General features: G+C 40.6%; 1 protein-coding gene across 8 annotated transcripts in view; it reads left to right on the top strand.

The window, feature by feature from the left end:
- The window catches only part of GATAD2A (GATA zinc finger domain containing 2A), a 60848-nt gene that overhangs the window by 31603 nt on the left and 11203 nt on the right, over positions 1 to 18042 (top strand). For 5 of the 8 annotated variants that reach the window (XM_075280402.1, XM_075280403.1, XM_075280400.1 and 2 more), the window contains 5 exons: positions 2706 to 2959; positions 12546 to 12672; positions 13971 to 14111; positions 14280 to 14396; positions 15456 to 15644. In XM_075280402.1, the coding sequence (XP_075136503.1) occupies positions 2715 to 2959; positions 12546 to 12672; positions 13971 to 14111; positions 14280 to 14396; positions 15456 to 15644 (819 nt within the window). In that variant the 5' untranslated portion in view covers positions 2706 to 2714. Of the gene's footprint in view, positions 1 to 2677; positions 2960 to 12545; positions 12673 to 13970; positions 14112 to 14279; positions 14397 to 15455; positions 15645 to 18042 lie in introns of those variants that run through there. The other 3 variants (XM_075280405.1, XM_075280399.1, XM_075280398.1) reach the window with 2 other exon arrangements.

Genomic DNA, 18042 nt, shown 5'->3' with positions numbered 1-18042 from the left:
ATATATGCAAAAATAAATACATTTTTGCAGAGTTTTAAAGATTTTCTCCTAGGCTACATTCACACTACTATTATTGTCCTTTGCAGTCATCTGTCATAGAATGACAGAAATGGACTTGAAAAGGAAGTCTGTTAGCAAGAAGACAGGTATTAAACTAATGACAGTACCTTGTAATGTCACTTCTACACTTTCCAAAGATGCCTTTTTTTAATTCTGCATTGAAAATCTGAATTTTACTCCTATGCAAAGTAGATGAAAAGGACTTTAGGGGAATTTCTTCTCCTCCTGGGGCTTCACTTTCCAGTCTGAATAAGTGCCCTCTTCAATTTCCACCATGTGAACTGACTCTTAAATGGTTTGGTCCAAGCTAAAGAGGATGTCTCACCACCTTCACAAACTGTATTTGAGTGTACGTTCACACAGAGTTTTTTGATCAGGAAACTGACTCAAATTCCTCCTCCAAAAAACGCCTCACCATACAGTCCTATGGTGAGGTGTTTTTAGGAGGAGGACTTTGAGTCAGTTTCCTGACCGAAAAAACTCTGTGTGAACGTAGCCTAAGGGTCAGTTCACACGTGAAAACCGCCTAGCTTATTTGTGCGAGGTAAAAAACCTCGAGGAGTTTTTTTGACGCTGTTTTTTGCATTCCGCGCGGTTTTTGACGAGGTTTTTGACGCGGTTTTCGCTAGCGGTTTTCGCTAGGGTTTTTTTTTCCTATATGTGCTATAGAAACTGCAGGCGAAAACCGCGCGGTTTTCGCCTCCCATTCACTTCTATGCAATTCTTCAGGCGTTTTCCGCCTGAAGAAAGGTCATGTCGCTTCTTCAGGCGGAAAACGCTAGGAGGAAAAAAAAAGCTAGTGGTCTACATAGACCACCATGTTAAAGGAGAGGTTTTTGAAGCGAATTCCGCTGTCAAAAACCTCCCCTTTGCCCACGTGTGAACTAGCCCTAAGAGCTCATGATCCCTTGCATATTCCTGTCTGACTTCATACACTTGGAATTGCAAAGTATAGGTAGCGTTTCAAGCAATGAAACTAGCTATACTGATTGCTCAGGAATCTGGAGGCGAGCCTATTAAAGATTGGACAGAGCAGGAGTTGGTGGACCTTTCACCAAGTTGTTGATAGCTTGCTTTATCAGTGGAGATCCGACCACTTCCATCCCCACTAATTCAAAGAACATGGTCCCAGGTTCCCCATATAGATGGTTTGACACTCTTGCAATTTATTGCAAGACTCCAGATCCTTGCCCTGTGTGTGGCTGAAGTTGAGAGAGCAACTCCTAAGAGCATAGCTAACTGTACTGTCAGGAGTCCCTGTCTCCTAGTGAAATACTTTCATGTACAAATCACAGGTGAAACTCTTGTGTGAATCGGGCCTTACTAGTATCTTGGAGACATTCAGAAAATGGGGCTCATGTCCTTTACTACACCTGTGCTCATGCAGGCATGTTGCCTTCCTATTCATCTCTGAGACAGCAGAATACAGTGCTTGGCCGTCTCTGGCAGTCCCAAAAAGAGATTCATAGACCGGCAATGCACTTGGGCAACAGTAAAAAGCCTGTCTTGGTCCACCCACTTTTAGGATTTACTCCTGTACGGTAACAAATTCTGGTGTGATATTCGGCCTAAGTGCTTATAGAAGGCGATTTGCAGTTCCTTCCAGATTCATTTTCTTACATTCTTCTGGTGCTTACATCAAGAAAGTGACCTATGTCACATCCAATTGCAAATGCTACCTGGTTTCTAGAGGTGGCACAACCATAGTTTCTTTATGGTCATAAGAATCGTCATTGACTAGTAATGTGGAAATCCACAGAACATGCTTGTGAAGGGAGATATAGCTTTAATAAAACCATTCATTAAATTCCTATCCACTGCTAGCAGATGAGGTAGGCTGTGGTCTTGCCTGATTAAGGTTATATTTACCATTTTCCATGTTTTGTTAAGCTAATAAAGAACCAAATTTGTCTACAGCTGGGGCAGACTGGCATCAGTATTTTTTTTTCACTTTAAGAATGATGCACTTTTGGACTCTGTACAGGAATGCCAGAAGCAGCAGGCCTAGGGAGGGGGGGCGTTTATAGTTGGGGGGGGGAGGCGGGTGTCAGTGACACTGCAAGGGGTTAACGCCACTCGCAGCTCTCGTTGTCTGGAACCAGTTCAGGCTGGTTTTCCAGAAAGTGCTTTTGTGTCTCCAGCAGCATCCTGGGAAAATAAAAAGGTCACGTGGGGACTTGATGTCACTACGTAATGCCACCTGGGGTTTGCCTTCCACTTCTCAGAACTGTAATAAATCCAAATGTGTAGTGTCCAGTATAAGTGAGACTATGTACACCGGTCGTGTACTGTAAGATATCAGGCAGAGGCCCTTCAGCATGAAAAAATATTGGTTCATATCTGTCTCTGTGACTGATATAAGAACTATGGTTACTCAGTCACAGAGATCATTGATGCTACAAACTGTTGTATGCACATTTCATGTAGTGTGGCTCATTCCACAACCCTTGGACGTGCCTCATGTCAGGTGACAATGGAGTTGGGCAGTTTGCAGATTCTTAAATTCATGATGTTGGAGACCCTGGATATTCTGCTGAAATTGCAGTTGAGCTACCTTTTTGTTTTGTTTTTTTTTTGTGTTTTTTTTCTTTATCATGACAATTTGCAACTTTTTGAGGTTCTGTTGTATGTTTTTTGATCTTCAGGCCAACGATATGGCGGATGAAGCATGCCGGACACGGAGTCAAAAGAGGGCGCTGGAGAGGGAGGTGACACAGAATGATACTGACAGCAAGAAGTTAAAACTGGAGAAGGGACTGTTGGATGGAGACATCATGGTGAAGACAGAGTCTGGGTCTGGCAAGATGCCGGGACTTCTAAAAAGTGGGGAGGTGAAGGCCACTATTAAAGTGGAGGTACCAACGGGTGAAGAGCCCATGGACATGAGCACCACCAAGAGGTGAGTTTAAATCAGCAGATCTCTGTATTTTTCCATTGATTCTATGATATGTATTCAGATAATCTACCGTATTTTTTGGGGGAAAAGAAGGGTGCGTCTTATAGTCTGAATGTGGCGCCTGGCAAGTGATAGACGCCGGCACAGGTGCCGGGGCCTGCGACATCGCTGCGCTCCTCTGCCCTGCATGAAGCCAGCAGCGGCAATGCTATTCCGCTCCTCCGTCCCCCCGCCGCTGGCTTCATGCAGGGCAGAGGAGCGCAGCGATGTCTCAGGCCCCGGCACCTGTGCCAGCGTCTATCCCTCGCCAGCATCCGCCTCTCTAGTACAGCGGTTGCCGGGTCAGTATCGGTGGCCCCTTCTCCCCCGGGGCCGGTCCCCACCGGCCCCGTACCTGTGAAGTTGCAGGCCGGCTCCTGCGCGGCGATATCGCAGGAGCCGACCTGTTCGGGTGAGAGCCGGGAGCCTAATGAGGCTCCCAGACCTGTCACTGCTGTATTAGTATTGCGGCTGGTCTCTATGACCAGCCGTAATACTAATATACACAATGTCCCATAGACGGCAATACAGTTGTGTTGCCGTCTATGGGACTTGCAATCAAGTGACCGTAGGTTCAAGCCCCCCCGGGGGGGGGGGGGGGGGGGGAATAAAATAGTAAAATAAAAAATAAAAAAAAGCTAAATCACCTCCTGTCCCTAGAAAACAAAAAAAAAATAAAATATATATATATATATATATATATATATATATATATATATATATATATATATATATATATATATATATATATATATATATTAGAAAATCATATATCATAAACCACCGGGTTTTTTTTTCAATACAAGGTGATCTAAGAAATAGATATTCCCCAAAATGGTATAACTAAAAAGTACATCTGGCCCCGCAAAAAAAAAAAAAAAAAAAAAAAAAAAAAAAAACACTCTATGCGTCCCCGTACAGCTGCAGGGTCACCTGTCAATGTGGCCTTGCAGCTGTTGCAAAACTACAGCTCCCATATATTAAATATTTTACCAGTTTTTGCTTAAAACATTTTTTTCCCCTATTTTCCTCCTCTAAAACCTGGGTGCGTCTTATAGTCCAGTGCGTCCAGTCCGAAAAATACAGTAGGCTTATAAAAAGGTGAAAGTGAGGTCAGTTTGGGCTGTGTTCTACCCTACAGTAATAAATTACCAGTACCAGATGGAAGACTTGAAAGTGGGAGAATCTGGACATGGCAGTATTCCATGAGCCTGTTTTTTGTACTCTGCACTGTCAAAGCAGTACCTATTTTACATATTACTGAATATCCATGAAAGACAAGTTGTGTATACTGTATGAGCCTACTACTCAACTTCTGTGTTAGACCTAAAGCCTCTGAATAAGAAAAGAAGTTGAGCCCATGGTCCTTGAAGTTTATTTAAACTCCTACCTACTATGACTGCTGTGAGTATGAACAAAGAGCTTGGCACACTTGTTGTAGTGATTGTTGGGAGACCCCCCCCCCCCCCCTTCCCCATATACATTGTACAGCAACCCCTTTGACCACTTCAGTACTGGGCCAATTTCTGGTTCAGGGCCAGATGCATATTGATATTTCTTCTTGTTTTGTTTTTTATGTGCGGTTTTGAAGGCTATAATATTTTTTTTTATATAATTTAGGATATTCAACTAGGGCTGCATATGGATTTATTTTTATTTTTGCATTTTTTTTTAATCTTTTTTAAATTCAGGAAAATATTTACAAAAGAGGGAAAACTTTTTTCCTCCATTACATTAATTTTTATTTTGTATGGTGTCATCAGGGGTGGGTCTAGAACCTGTAATAAGGGCGTGTTATTGACATATTATGTGAGTTTTCTGGAAGTCATTCAGATAGAATTTCACCCTTGGGATAATGTGATGAGGACAGTTCTCAATAGTCCTCCATGTCCGACTTTGTGTTCGGCCCAAAAAACTGGTTTTCCCATGGAGAGGCTGCATACGGACAGTGGGGGTTTGCTTTTAAAACCTTTTAAAAGGAATGGGTTTTAAAACCGACCGCCGGGGACGATGCACATGGGCCCAAGTGTGAACGCCCCCTTAGTTGCCTTAAAGATTAGTTAAAATTATGGGTTTTCTGACCCCCAAAAGCATTTTCTTGCTGATCACCTATCCACTTAATAGCAGTAGTTCTGGGGAATTGCATAGTCACTCCTTTTACTTAAATAAGAGAAGCTTTTTTGGGCACTTCCCATCCAGTATAGGTCATCAGTATGAAAAATCCTTTTTGGGCTGGACAACCCCTTTTAAGCTAGGTTCACAACTGCATTACAGTTTCCACTCTTCAAGTCTGCTTGGGGACCCGAAAACACTGAAACCCAATCTGCTTAAAAAGCGGTTACCTCTTTGGGAGCAGACTATAAAGGGGTCTGCCGGGTTTCGTCCTGAAAAAAAAATTCCTGAATGCAGGACTTTTCTTTCTCATTTTTCAAGTGGAATGGGTGACAGATTCTCCCCTGCCCCCCTTCAATCGCACAACACAAGTGTGAACCTAGCTTTACAAGTTTTTGGTGAGATGGTCTTTTAAGTGATGGAACTGTCAGGAAATGAGCATGATTTTGAAAAACATTTAATGGATTGCACACCATCTAGTGGCAGTTGCAATAAATGCACTCATGCTTTTGAGTTTACATTTATTTGACTATGGGACCCTCCCTGATGTGTTATTCATGACTTATCCAAAGATTGTCATCAATATCATTTACCCTGAAAATCCCTTTAACCCCTTAGCGCTCTACGCTGTACTATTTTATATCATGCTGAGCATAAAGTTAATGTCCAGCGCTGCAGCTGTGTCTGTGGCATAACCTCCAGTCTGAGGCCTGGGCCTATGGAGTTGTAAGATTCCTCTATTGATCACATAGGAATAAAAAGTGATCAAAAAGTCATAAATTCCAAACGTTGACTCCAATAAAAAGTACAACTTTTCCTGTACATAAAGAGCTCCTGCATATCTGTCAACAAAAAAGTAAAAGTTATAGGTGTTAGAATATGGTAAATGGCCAGTTGATGTGACTGAAATGTCTCATCTGCCAGGAAACTTGAGTGCTGTGATTACAAATCTGCAATTCCCAATGATTTTAGGATTTAAGGCTCTGTTTGCATTGGCACCAGAGATTTGGAGATTGTCGCAATGTCCACCTGAAAATAGTCAGAGCGAAAAGCACTGCATGGTTTAAATTTTAAAACGAAGGACCCCATTATAGGCAATGGGGTCCGTCTGACTCTTGTGAGTTACTACTATTTTAGCAGTCAACCTCTCCCTTGTTCTGGTCTTCCGACAGACCGGAAAAATGGAAAGGCGACTCTAGAATAGAATAATATAAATACAATATTGTGGGCTACTAAAGTTTGGTATATCCTTACTTAAGCAATTATGACCTAAATAAAATTCACGATTAACTGAACATTGTATCTTGATTACAATTAATGACCGTTTCTTTTGACACTCCCCCTTTTTACATGACACTCTCTCTAGTTATATGCCACGCTGTCACAGAATTTTCATTTTGGTTATTCGCATGTCATCATCCCTAATTTGGGTAGTGGTACAGTTACTGATTTATTCAGTATACTGACCAATGGCAGTGTGAGACAATATGGCATGGGTGCAAATTAATTGAAGAAATCCTATATGGGAAAGTTTACTAGGATTAATTGTGCTGACCTAATTAATTTTAGCATCAAATTTTATTATATCCACATCAACAGTATAACGACCGACTCCTAAGGTAGATGAATTGGTTCGATCTCCACAAAATACGAACGGTTAAGGCTCCGTTCAGATTTTTAAATAATTACACACATGCTTAAAGAGGACCTTTCACCACTTTTGGGCACATGCTGTGTTATATACTGCTGGAAAGCTGACAGTGCGCTGAATTCAGCACACTGTCGGCTTTCCCGATCTGTGCCCGGTGTGAAGAGCTTACGGTGCCGGTACCGTAGTGCTCTATGGTCAGAAGGGCGTTTCTGACCATTAGCCAGAGACGTCCTTCTGCCTCGCGGCGCCTATCGCGCTGTGCTGTGGAGCCGGGAGGAACGCCCCCTCCCTCTGCTCACACAGCTCGTCCATAGACCAGCATTATCAGGAGAGGGAGGGGGCGTTCCTCCCCGCTCCACAGCACAGCGCGATAGGCGCCGCGAGGCAGAAGGACGTTCCTGGCTAACTGTCAGAAACGCCCTTCTGACCATAGAGCACTACGGTACCGGCACCGTAAGCTCTTTACACCGGGCACAGATTGGGACAGCCGACAGTGCGCTGAATTCAGCGCACTGTCAGCTTTCCAGCAGTATATAACACTGCATGTGCCCAAAAGTGGTGAAAGGTCCTCTTTAACCGACTGCACGGGTTTTGCACTTCATTTGTTGACCATTGCAGTTTTTGACATAAAAATTGTTTGTTGGCGTGAAGGTGTGCAATGTAGTCGAAAACAAAGCGGTAAAAATGCAGTTATAATTGATAACGACTTATCACATGGTTGCGTCATTTTCCTTGTCTGTGTGGAAGCCCAAGTTAAAGCTGACCTTACACACAAGATCTGTAGACCTTTGGTAGCATCTGAAAAGAATCTGATGTCTTTGGTCATGCAAATGATTTACATACAGATGTCCTTTTTTTCAGACAGCAAAATCCTACAGGATTTAAAAATCAGACACCTTTGTAAATAGACACTTAAGGACAGACACGGACAGACAGTAAAGGACACTACATGATGTCTTATTTAAAATAATGCAAAATGTAACGGACACTGCAAGTGTCCTGTGCTAATGTCCGCGCAAGATTTTGTGTGGACATTAGCATCGGACACCAGCTGTTGGACACCGAAGCTAGTGTGAACGCCCCCTAAGACTTTTGATTGTAGTCTCCTCACATAATTGGTGATCCACTTGGAAATGGTCAGAAGTTTTCTAGAAAATATCAGTTTGCTAGTTGACTAACTTGTGAATGCATAATGCCATGCTTGGCAGAGAAAAATGACCATCTGCTGTTCTTTCTCATAAAATTGGTAACTTACTGATTATGTAAACTACCAAGACCTCCACAAAACAAATATTCATGCCATTACATGTAGTAGTTCAAGTAACACTAATAAATGCACAACTCTCCGTTGTTTGGGTCTCCCGAGGAACCTGAACGACTGAGAGTTGGACTGCTAAACCCGCAGACTCCATAGACTGTAAAGGGGTTCGTTGGATTTCTGCCAATTTTATACGGAAACCAGCATTGAAAAGTTCTCTGTGCAGAAATTTCTCTCTGAAGAAACCTCCAAAATCGGTGGAGACTCTAGCACGGATGTGAACCGAACTGAACACCCAAAAATGTTCTTTGCTTTGTGTCTTTTCTCTGGCATTAGTTTTGCATTTTATTTTAAAGAGAACCTTTTACCACCTCCACCAAGTTCTTAGCTGTGAATAGGTGCAGCTTCACTGATTCCTAATCCTGAGCAACAAGTGCAGTTAGCACATCCGATACCAAAACTGTTAGAACTCTGTAATGTCAGAAAGGCAGTGTCAGGCAGAGGACGTGATTCGGGGCTGCAATCTGAGTCATGCAATGTCAGAGGTCAGAATCGCACCCCTTGTCTGCTCCTGCCTCACACCGCCCTGACAGTACAGAGACTAGCATATCAGGCATCAAAATTAATGGCATTGATTGCTCAGGAATGGTGGGGGCTAGAGGAAAAATTGTAACTGCCACAATCAGCGGATAAGCACCTATTAACCCCTTAGCGACCCTTGACGTAACTGTACGTCATGGGTCGCATGGGGATGTATGGAGCGAGCTCACACGCTGAGCTCGCTCCATACATGGCAGATGCCGGCTGTATCGGCCATGTTTCGCCGATCGCCGCCCTCCTGAACGTCACATGAGGGCGGTGATCGGTTGCTATGACAGCCGGAGGCATCGTCTAATAGAAGTCCTGCGATTTTCCTATTCACTGCAATACTGTAGTATTGCAGTGAATAGTATCAGACCCCCTAGGTTTCAAGGTACCTAAGGGGTCTGATCACAAATGTAACAGAAGAAAAGAAAAAGTTTTTAAAAGTATTACAAAAATAAAAAAAATATAAAAGTTCAAATCACCCTCCTTTCCCTAGATTAGCTATAAAAGTAATTAAAGAACATTAAACATAAACATATTAGGTATCCCCGCGCTCCAAAATGCCCGAACTATTAGAATATTAAAACATTTATCCCGTACTGCGAACGGCGTAGTGGCAAAAAAAATAAAAACAGCCAAAAAGCGTTTTTTTCAACACTTTGCCTCCTATAAAAAATTGAATAAAAAGTGATCAAACCATCAGATCTTTCCCCAAATGGTATCAATAGAAACGTCATCTTGTCCCGCATAAAAAGACACCACAACCAGCTCCATACATGGAAATATGAAAAAGTTACAGGTGTTAGAACATGACACAAAATTTTTTTTCTATTTTGCAAAGTTTATCATTTTTTTAAAAGTATCAAAACATTTCAAATACTATATAAATTTGGTATCACCGCGTTCGTACTGACACGTAGAACACAGGTAACATGTCATTTGTACCAAACAGTGAACGCTGTAAAAATTAAACCCATAAGAAAATGGCGCAAATGCATTTTTTCTCCAATTGCACCTCATTCTGAATTTTTTTCCAGCTTCCCAGTACATTGCACAGCATATTGAATGGTGCCATTACAAAGTACAATTTGTCCCGCAAACAATAAGCCATCATGTGACTCTGTGAACTGAAAAATGAAAAAGTTATGGCTCTTGAAATGTGAGGAGGGAAAAACGAAAATGCGAAACCAAAAAATGGCCTGGTCCTTAAGGGGTTAAATGGTTAAAGAGCTGAACTTTTTGGAGGTGGTGAATGGTCCTCTTTAAGAACTAATAGATCTACCGTATATACTCGAGTATAAGCCGACCCGAATATAAGCCGACCCCCCTAATTTTAGCACAAAAAACTGGGAAAACTTATTGACTCGAGTATAAGCCTAGGGGGAAAATGCAGCAGCAACTGGAAAATTAAAAAAATTAAAATGGTTGGAGTTTTTGGGTGCAGTAGTTGCTGGGGAAGGGGAGGGGGTGTTTTGGTTGTCTGTCTGCCCCTTCCCTGAGCTTGAGGACTGTGTTTTATCTTCCCCCCACTTGGAATTCAGCCTGGCTGAATATAGGGGATCTGCAGTGCTCCTATTAACCCCTTCCCGATGGAACAGGAGCTCTGCAGATCCCCTATATTCAGTAGACTGGGCACTTTCAGACATAGGGATACCTAATGTGTATGTGTTTCACAGTCATTTTCTACTTTTATATGTATTCTAGGGAAAGGAATGACTTAGAACTTTAATTTTTTTTTTTTTAAATCTTCTTTTTTTTCTTTTGCACTACTTTATGGGAGATTCTATACATTACTATTGTGGCTGGTCATAGACCCACCCCCCTCCTAAAAAAAAAAATAAATAAATAAAAAATTAATTTTTTATTTTTATTTTTTTTTTTTTTGCTGACTCGAGTATAAGCCGAGGGGGGCTTTTTCAGCACAAAAACTGGGCTGAAAAATTCGGCTTATACTCGAGTATATACGGTAATTTAGCTTTTGTAAACTGTGCTAATGTATTCCCTCTTGTCAAACATTGCAGGATAGGGAGAGACTGACTCTCCAGTATTACTAAAAAGTGCAGTAAATGCTGCACTGACTGAGCACTATTTTAAGTTGTTCATCTTTTAGTAACTCTTACACCTGCATTTATTTAATATTAATGGTTCTTTAACGGTTAATTATGGTAGGGCGGATCATTAAGTGATACTCAAGCAAAAACTAGAGTCTGTTTTTCCTTTTACGTTAGCAACCTATTAACTTTGACACTGATGTTTACACCACTGATGTATGTCTGTCTGAGTCATTGACAAGTGGAGATATTGGAGACTCTGAACCTTAAGACAATGGCAATCCTATTAATATTATAAATGTGAAAGTTTGTGAGTTTGGATGTTTGTGGGTTTGTGTGTTCGGATATTTGTTAGTCAATCACGCAAAACCCGCTTGACCGATTTGGCTGAAATTTTCCACAAACATAGTTAATACACCCCATTGCGCAATAGGCTACTTTTCGTCACAATAGCGCACATACATTTTTCCCAGGACCCCCACAAACCCCTAACTCACATCACTATCTCTGCAATCTCATACACTTTGGACCCCGATTTGGCTGAAATTTTCCACAAACATAGTCCCTACACTCGATTGCGCAATAGGCTACTTTTCGTCACAATAGCGCACATACGTTTTTCCCAGGACCCCCACAAAACCCAAACTCACATCACTAGCTCTGCAATCTCACACACTTTGGACCATAGCAAGCCACAAAATTCATATTACCCCCTACAGCAGAGGTCCGCAACCCCTGGCACACATGCCAAGAGTGGCACTCCTGCCATATTTCACTGGCATGCCAGCAGCACAGGACCTGCAAGAGTTAAATAAAGTCTCTGCTAGAGCTGAGGCATAAGGACACTCCCCTTTGCGAGATGTGCAGGAAACCCAGGGGGTGGAGCTTAGTCGCTCAAGTCTCTGCCTGCTATAGTGATAGCTCCTGTCAAAGCTGCTAGCAAACTGAAAGTAAGAAACACACAGCTCCCTTCCTTTACTTCCTATTCTCATTAATGTCAGGCATGGGGTTATTAGTTTAGTGTTAGTAACTCCATGTGCCTCACATTAATAGGAATAAACCCCATCATGTCCCTCATATTAACCCCTGTGTGCCCCATATAAAGGTTACTAATATGTGAGACATATGGAGGTACTAATAAAAGACCTCAGTAATGAAGATACTTAATTATTACCTCCAAGTCTCTCACATATCAGTAACTAGAGATGAGCGAGTACTGTTGGGATCAGCCGATCTGAACAGCACGCTCCATAGAAATGAATGGATGCACCTGGTACTTCCGCTTGGACGTAGCCAGCGCGCTTAACCCCCCGCGTGCCGGCTACGTCCATTCATTTCTATGCGAGCGTGCTGTTCGGATCGGCTGATCCCAACAGTACTCGCTCATCTCTATCAGTAACTCTTACACTGGGGTTAATGTGAGGGACATGATGGGGTTAATTGCTATTAATAAGAGGCACATGGAGTTACTAAACTATCATGCACAGGGCCAGACTTTATGTTGCTTACTCAAGAGTATCCTGTGCCCAAAACTTACATGTACTGGTGGAAAATAACAAATCATACAATGTCGTATATCGAAGTATATTAACCTGAAATACCTCTGTCCCAAAGTCACTATGTACAGTTTATACCAACACCGTATAGCGGCTGAAATACAAATTACATTCAACACAAAAGTCTCATGTGCTCTCAGAATTACAGAAACAACAAGATACAAAGTTACATTTTATATCCCATACCTTATACACAGTACGAAAACCTTACCCGCGCCTGTATATACCCACTGCTACAATCACCGCAGACGAAGTCGCGGGTACCAGCTAGTGGTAAAATCTTTAAATCGGTGGAACAACTGATGTCTAAATGTTTATATTCATTTATTTTACTCAGTGAAATGAAGAGAGAAAAGAGGGTTCCCTCTCCAGATATTATAGTTTTATCTGATAATGAACCTTCAAGTCCACGGATGAATGGCTTAACAAAGCAGCCAAAGGAGCCCAATTCTGAAACTTTTTTGGTAAGAAAATAACCTCTTATTTGTTACCCGTTGCTTTCACTCTTCTATTTATGTAACATTTATACATTGAGTTGGAGTAGTGTTTTGTTAAAGTAAACATGCCAGTTTTGGCTTTCTATAAATATGCCTTATGTCAATATCAACTCCACCCCACAGATTGGTTAGGGTCATGTGGATCATATAGTATATTCCCCCTTGAGAATCTGTGCCTCTGTTGCCAAGATATCGATGTATTTGTGAAGATGAAAATAAGCTCTTTCAATGGTGTTTCCATTTCCACCTTATTGGAGAAAATGGCAATGTCCTCATTGCTCCAAAGAGCTAATTTGCATATTGAATGCGATAGCTTGCAAGCAGAGGCACTGATTCAAAAGGGAAAACACTGTTAGGTTAGGGTCCCCTAAATCAATCTGCAGGATTGGGCTGATATTCTGGTAACAGACTCCCTTTTAAAAGTGATTTTGTATAATTGAAGTATTAATGACTTATTCTTAAAGAAGACCTTTCATCAGATTGGGCACAGGCAGTTCTATATACTTCTGGAAAGCCGGCAGTGCGTTGAATTCAGCGCACGGTCGGCTTTCCCGATCTGTGCCCCGGGAAAAGAGCTATTGGTCCCGGCACCATAGCTCTTTACAGTCAGAAGGGCGTTCCGTGACAGACAGTCAGGTACATCCTTCTCCACTGCAGCGCCTATAGCACTGTACAGTCTGAGCGGGGAGGAACGCCTCCTCCCTCTGCTCACAGTGCTCTTCCAGAGACGAGTATTATCAGGAGGGGAGGGGGCGTTCCTCCCCGCTCACACTGTACAGCGCGATAGGCACTGCTTTGAAGAAGGACGTACCTGGCAGACTGTCAGGAACGCCCTTCTGACTGTAAAGAGCTACAGTAACTGTACTGATAGCTCTTTACCCTGGGCACAGATTGGGAAAGCCGACAGTACGCTGAATTCAGCGCACTGTCTGCTTTCCAGCAGTATATAGAACTGCCTGTGCCCCAAACCCATGAAAGGTCCTCCTTTAAGACATCTGACACTCCCACCCAGATCAGCTGTTTGAAGGGCCGTTTTGGTTGTTTATGGTCTTGTGACTTTGTTCTTTGCAGTGCTTAATGATGAGGTTCAGAATATCTGAAGTCTGTGTTTATATATATATATATATATATATATATATATATATATATATATATATATATATATATATATATATATATATATATATAGTGTGTGTGTGTGTGTTTTTATAATTTAAGTATTTATTTTTTGGAGTATTTATTTGTATTACTGTGTTTCTCCACAGCTAATACAGAGAAGCAGCCCCGAAGAAAGAGAGCGATTGATCAAGCAGCTTAAAGAAGAATTACGGTTAGAAGAAGCTAAACTGGTGCTACTTAAAAAGCTACGTCAGAGTCAGATTCAGAAAGAGACTGCACCACAAAAGGTTAATTTTATGATCAGCTTTAAATGAGAGCCACAAAGTATTCATATATATCTCAAGTTCTATATGATTACTTTCTCAAAGGAAATTTGTCCCCCAGTTTGTACAACATAATTTAAAACTTTACTGCAGGAGGCTTTCTGTTTTCACGATTGATTGATCTTCTTGCAGGTACCATCCCGTATTGGTGGCACTGTTATTCCTCCTCCCTTAGTACGTGGTGGGCAACAAGCACCTGCCAAGCAATCTACACAGATAGTTATGCCTCCACTTGTGAGAGGAGCACAGGTAAGAGTAATATACACTGCTTTTTGTATTTGGCTATCCTTTTCATGTTCTTTGTATATGATGTGCAAGTGTTAATGTACTTCATACAAAGCATAAAAGTTAGGGCCCGTATGAATGAACACTATTTAAAACGACAGTAGGCATTATTAAAAGGGGGGCAGAATAAGCCACAATGTGTTTCCCATCTTGATCAAGCATTCCAAGTAAATGCCTCAGCCAGCCTTATGTGCATGTGTGTCAATTTAATGTACACATCCAGGCTTCTACTGTCTAATAAGAAATAGCCTTGGGTGGAAGAATAACTTACATAGTGTTCATTCAGGGAGATCCTAACATTTTGGCTATATATTATTGTGAACACTAGGGATGAGCAATTAATTTAAAATAATTGATACGGAAAATAAGCTCAATTAATCAATATACACTTGCGCAAATAGAATATTTAAGTTAATCTGCCTCCATGCCATCCTGTCTCACATGGCCATAAGCTAAGGGATATATTCCTAGCTGTGCTCTATCCAATCAGGATTGCTGATATGTAGAAAGGCGTGTAATCTAAAATAATTGTTCATCTTTTGTGATTGAGGTAAAATGTTCAATTCATCATTAGGTTGATTTGAGTCATAATTGCCCAGCCGTAGTGAAAACAGGCCTAGAACACTAGATTCAGATCTTTTCTCAGTATTTCTCCATGTAATTCAAGCGATAAACCTTCTGTACAGATTCTGGAAATATTTGATAAATGAACCTAAAGTATTGACTGATTTACTATTAATCTAACTTTAACCAGGTATTGTTAGGTGGGTGTTTTGGTGTAGACCACTACACTCAGTATTCAGCAGCAAATTTACAGCTGTTACTTACATTAACTGTAGATTATCCATATAAATGCAAATTCTTTTTAATTTATTTTTGGTAAACATTTCATTGCCTGGACACTTTATTCATTTATTTTGTGTGTGCTTCTAGTGTATACTGTTGGCTTTTCTTTTTATTCTTTCTTTCTCATGTGCTTTCCATATGCCATTTCCTTTTTTCCCCCTCCCTCCCCACCATCAGCCCATTTCTGTGTCTCCTCAGCAGATGCACAATATCAGGCAACATCCAAGTACAGGTCCACCTCCTTTACTACTTGCTCCTCGAGCATCAGTGCCCAATGTGCAGATGCAAGGACAGAGAATCATACAACAGGGACTTATTCGCGTGGCCAATGTGGCAAACACAAGCTTGCTGGTCAACATACCACAGGTTGGTAAATAAAGAAATATGAAACGGCTATGTTTTTCCAGTGTTAAGTGAAGAGTGTGTGTCAGTGTTCTTTAAAGTATATAGTGTGTATATATATATTTTTTAAACTCCCAAGTGTTGCATTCATAATTTATTAATAAATGAATACACACCTGATGGTAAGAGAGATGAAAATAGCATTTTTCTTTTCAGTGCGAAATATGTTGTGCCCAGCTTGTATCAAATATGAATGCTCCAAAGGCTGTTTTGCCTGGGATACTTAATAGTTTTTGGCATGTGTAACTCTGCTGACACAAGCTAGGCACAACATATCAGGCATTGAAATGGCGTATCCCTGGAAAAATTGTAATATTCACTTTTCATTATTGACACTGCATTAATTTCTGGAAATTTAAAATTAATGCAACTCTTAAAGGGTTAACGATGCTCGCCATATCGCTTCATAAATCCCTTGAGGGGTGTAGTTTCCAAAATGAGGCCACATGTCTGCAGATTCCACTTTCCTGGCAATTCAGGGGCTCTGCAAAAGTGGCAAGATGTCAAAAAAATCAAACTTTGCTCCAAATAGAGCTCCTTCCCTTCTGTGCGCTGCTGTGACCAAACTGCATTTAATACACACATATGACAGTAAGTACGTTATCTTGGGTACACCAGTGTCATACATGTGGGCATAAACTGCAGTTTGGGCACACAGCAGGGTGTAAATGTGAAGGAGCGATATGTGCTTTTGGAGCTCAGATTTAGATAGTTTTTTTGGATGCAATGTTACATTTGCAGAGACCCTAAAATTGACCCTACAAAACTGGGTCACTTTGAGAATTCCAGTTTACTTTCACCTCCAGCGGTCTGCAAAAACATGGCGTCCAAAAATTCCCTCTAAATATCTAATCTGAAAGCTAAAAAGTACAATGATCCTTCCCTTCTGAGCCCTGGTGTGTGTCCAAGCAGCAGTTTACACCCTCATATATAACTTTTTTTTTTTTTCTCTGGTCCCCAAGACAGCCCACTTAATCATTTTAGGAGTGTATGTCTCTGATGCAATGCATATTTCTTTTAAAAATTTCAATTTTCACTTTTTACAATTTTTGGGAAGCACTCTTAGGCTCAAAATGATAATACCCCTTGAGGTGTAGTTTCTAGAAATGATTTTACTTTTGAGGGGTTAACATTGAATTGATACTTTAGGGGCTCTGCAAATGCGACATGGCACCTGAAAATTATTCCAGCAAAATCTGCCCTCCAAAAGCCAAATAATGCTTTTTTTTTTTTTTTTTTTTTTTTTTTTTATAAATAACCCCAAGCTCCACCATATATGCATACAGCAGATTTCAACGCATGTGGGTTATTGCCGTGTCCAGGAGCTATTGTTTAACTATCGGTGGGCAGGTACTTTTTCTCATTGTAATCCCTTGTGAAAATTAAAACTTCGGAGATGATGTGACATTTTAGTAATTTTTCATTTACACATCGAAATGTTAATAAAATCTGTGAAACAGAGGTTCAAAATGCTCACTATACTCCTTAATGAATTCTATAGGGGGGTGTAGTTTCCAAAATGGGGTCACTTTTGGGGGTTTCCATTGTATTGGCTCCCTAAGGGATCTGCAAGTGAGACATGGCACCTGAAAACTAAAAAAAGCAGATTTTGCTGCAATAAACAGTGTCGGGTATTTCTGTGCTTTGGAGAAATTTCACAAAGTGTTAAAAGGAGAAAATGCAACTCACAGTTGTTTGTGTATGTGTTAATTTTATGGCTAAATGAATATATTAGAAAAAAATCTAACTTTCACCTCTTATTGTTTTAATTACCATGAGATTCTTAAAGGGTTAACAAACTTTACAAGCAACAAACAAGCAAATGTTTAGAATTATTTGAGGAGTTCTGTTTTGAAAATCGGGTGACTTATGGGGGGTTTCTACTATATAATTTTATAAACCCCTTCAGAACTAAAATGGCCTCTAAAAAAAATAAAATAAATAAATAAATTTGGGAAACTTTCTTGTAAATCTGGAAAATCGCCTTAATGTCTAAAATAAATTGCACTGTGATTAATAGATATTATGTACTATATCTCTGCTTTTGTATTTCCCGTATTTTTTTTTATTTATTTTGTTGATATGAATATCCTGTATGAAAAGCAGAGCATTTCACATTTTAAATATTGTGGTTTATTTAAATATTTAATACATTGAAATAAATAAATATAATTTGTTTTCCACTCACATGAAGTACAATATGTCACGAAAACAATCTCAAAATTACTAGCGTAACTCAGTTATTGCCTCTTAAAGTGACAGTTTTGAAAAAAAAGGCGTGATCCTTAACACATTTTTGGGCTGTGTTTTTAAGCCGTTAATGGTCCAATGAATAAATAATAAAATATAATTTAATTTATTT

Source organism: Leptodactylus fuscus, chromosome 1, assembly GCF_031893055.1.
Source record: "Leptodactylus fuscus isolate aLepFus1 chromosome 1, aLepFus1.hap2, whole genome shotgun sequence".
In the NCBI taxonomy this organism is placed as follows: Eukaryota; Metazoa; Chordata; class Amphibia; order Anura; family Leptodactylidae; genus Leptodactylus; species Leptodactylus fuscus.
This window is presented reverse-complemented; position numbering and strand designations above follow the sequence as displayed.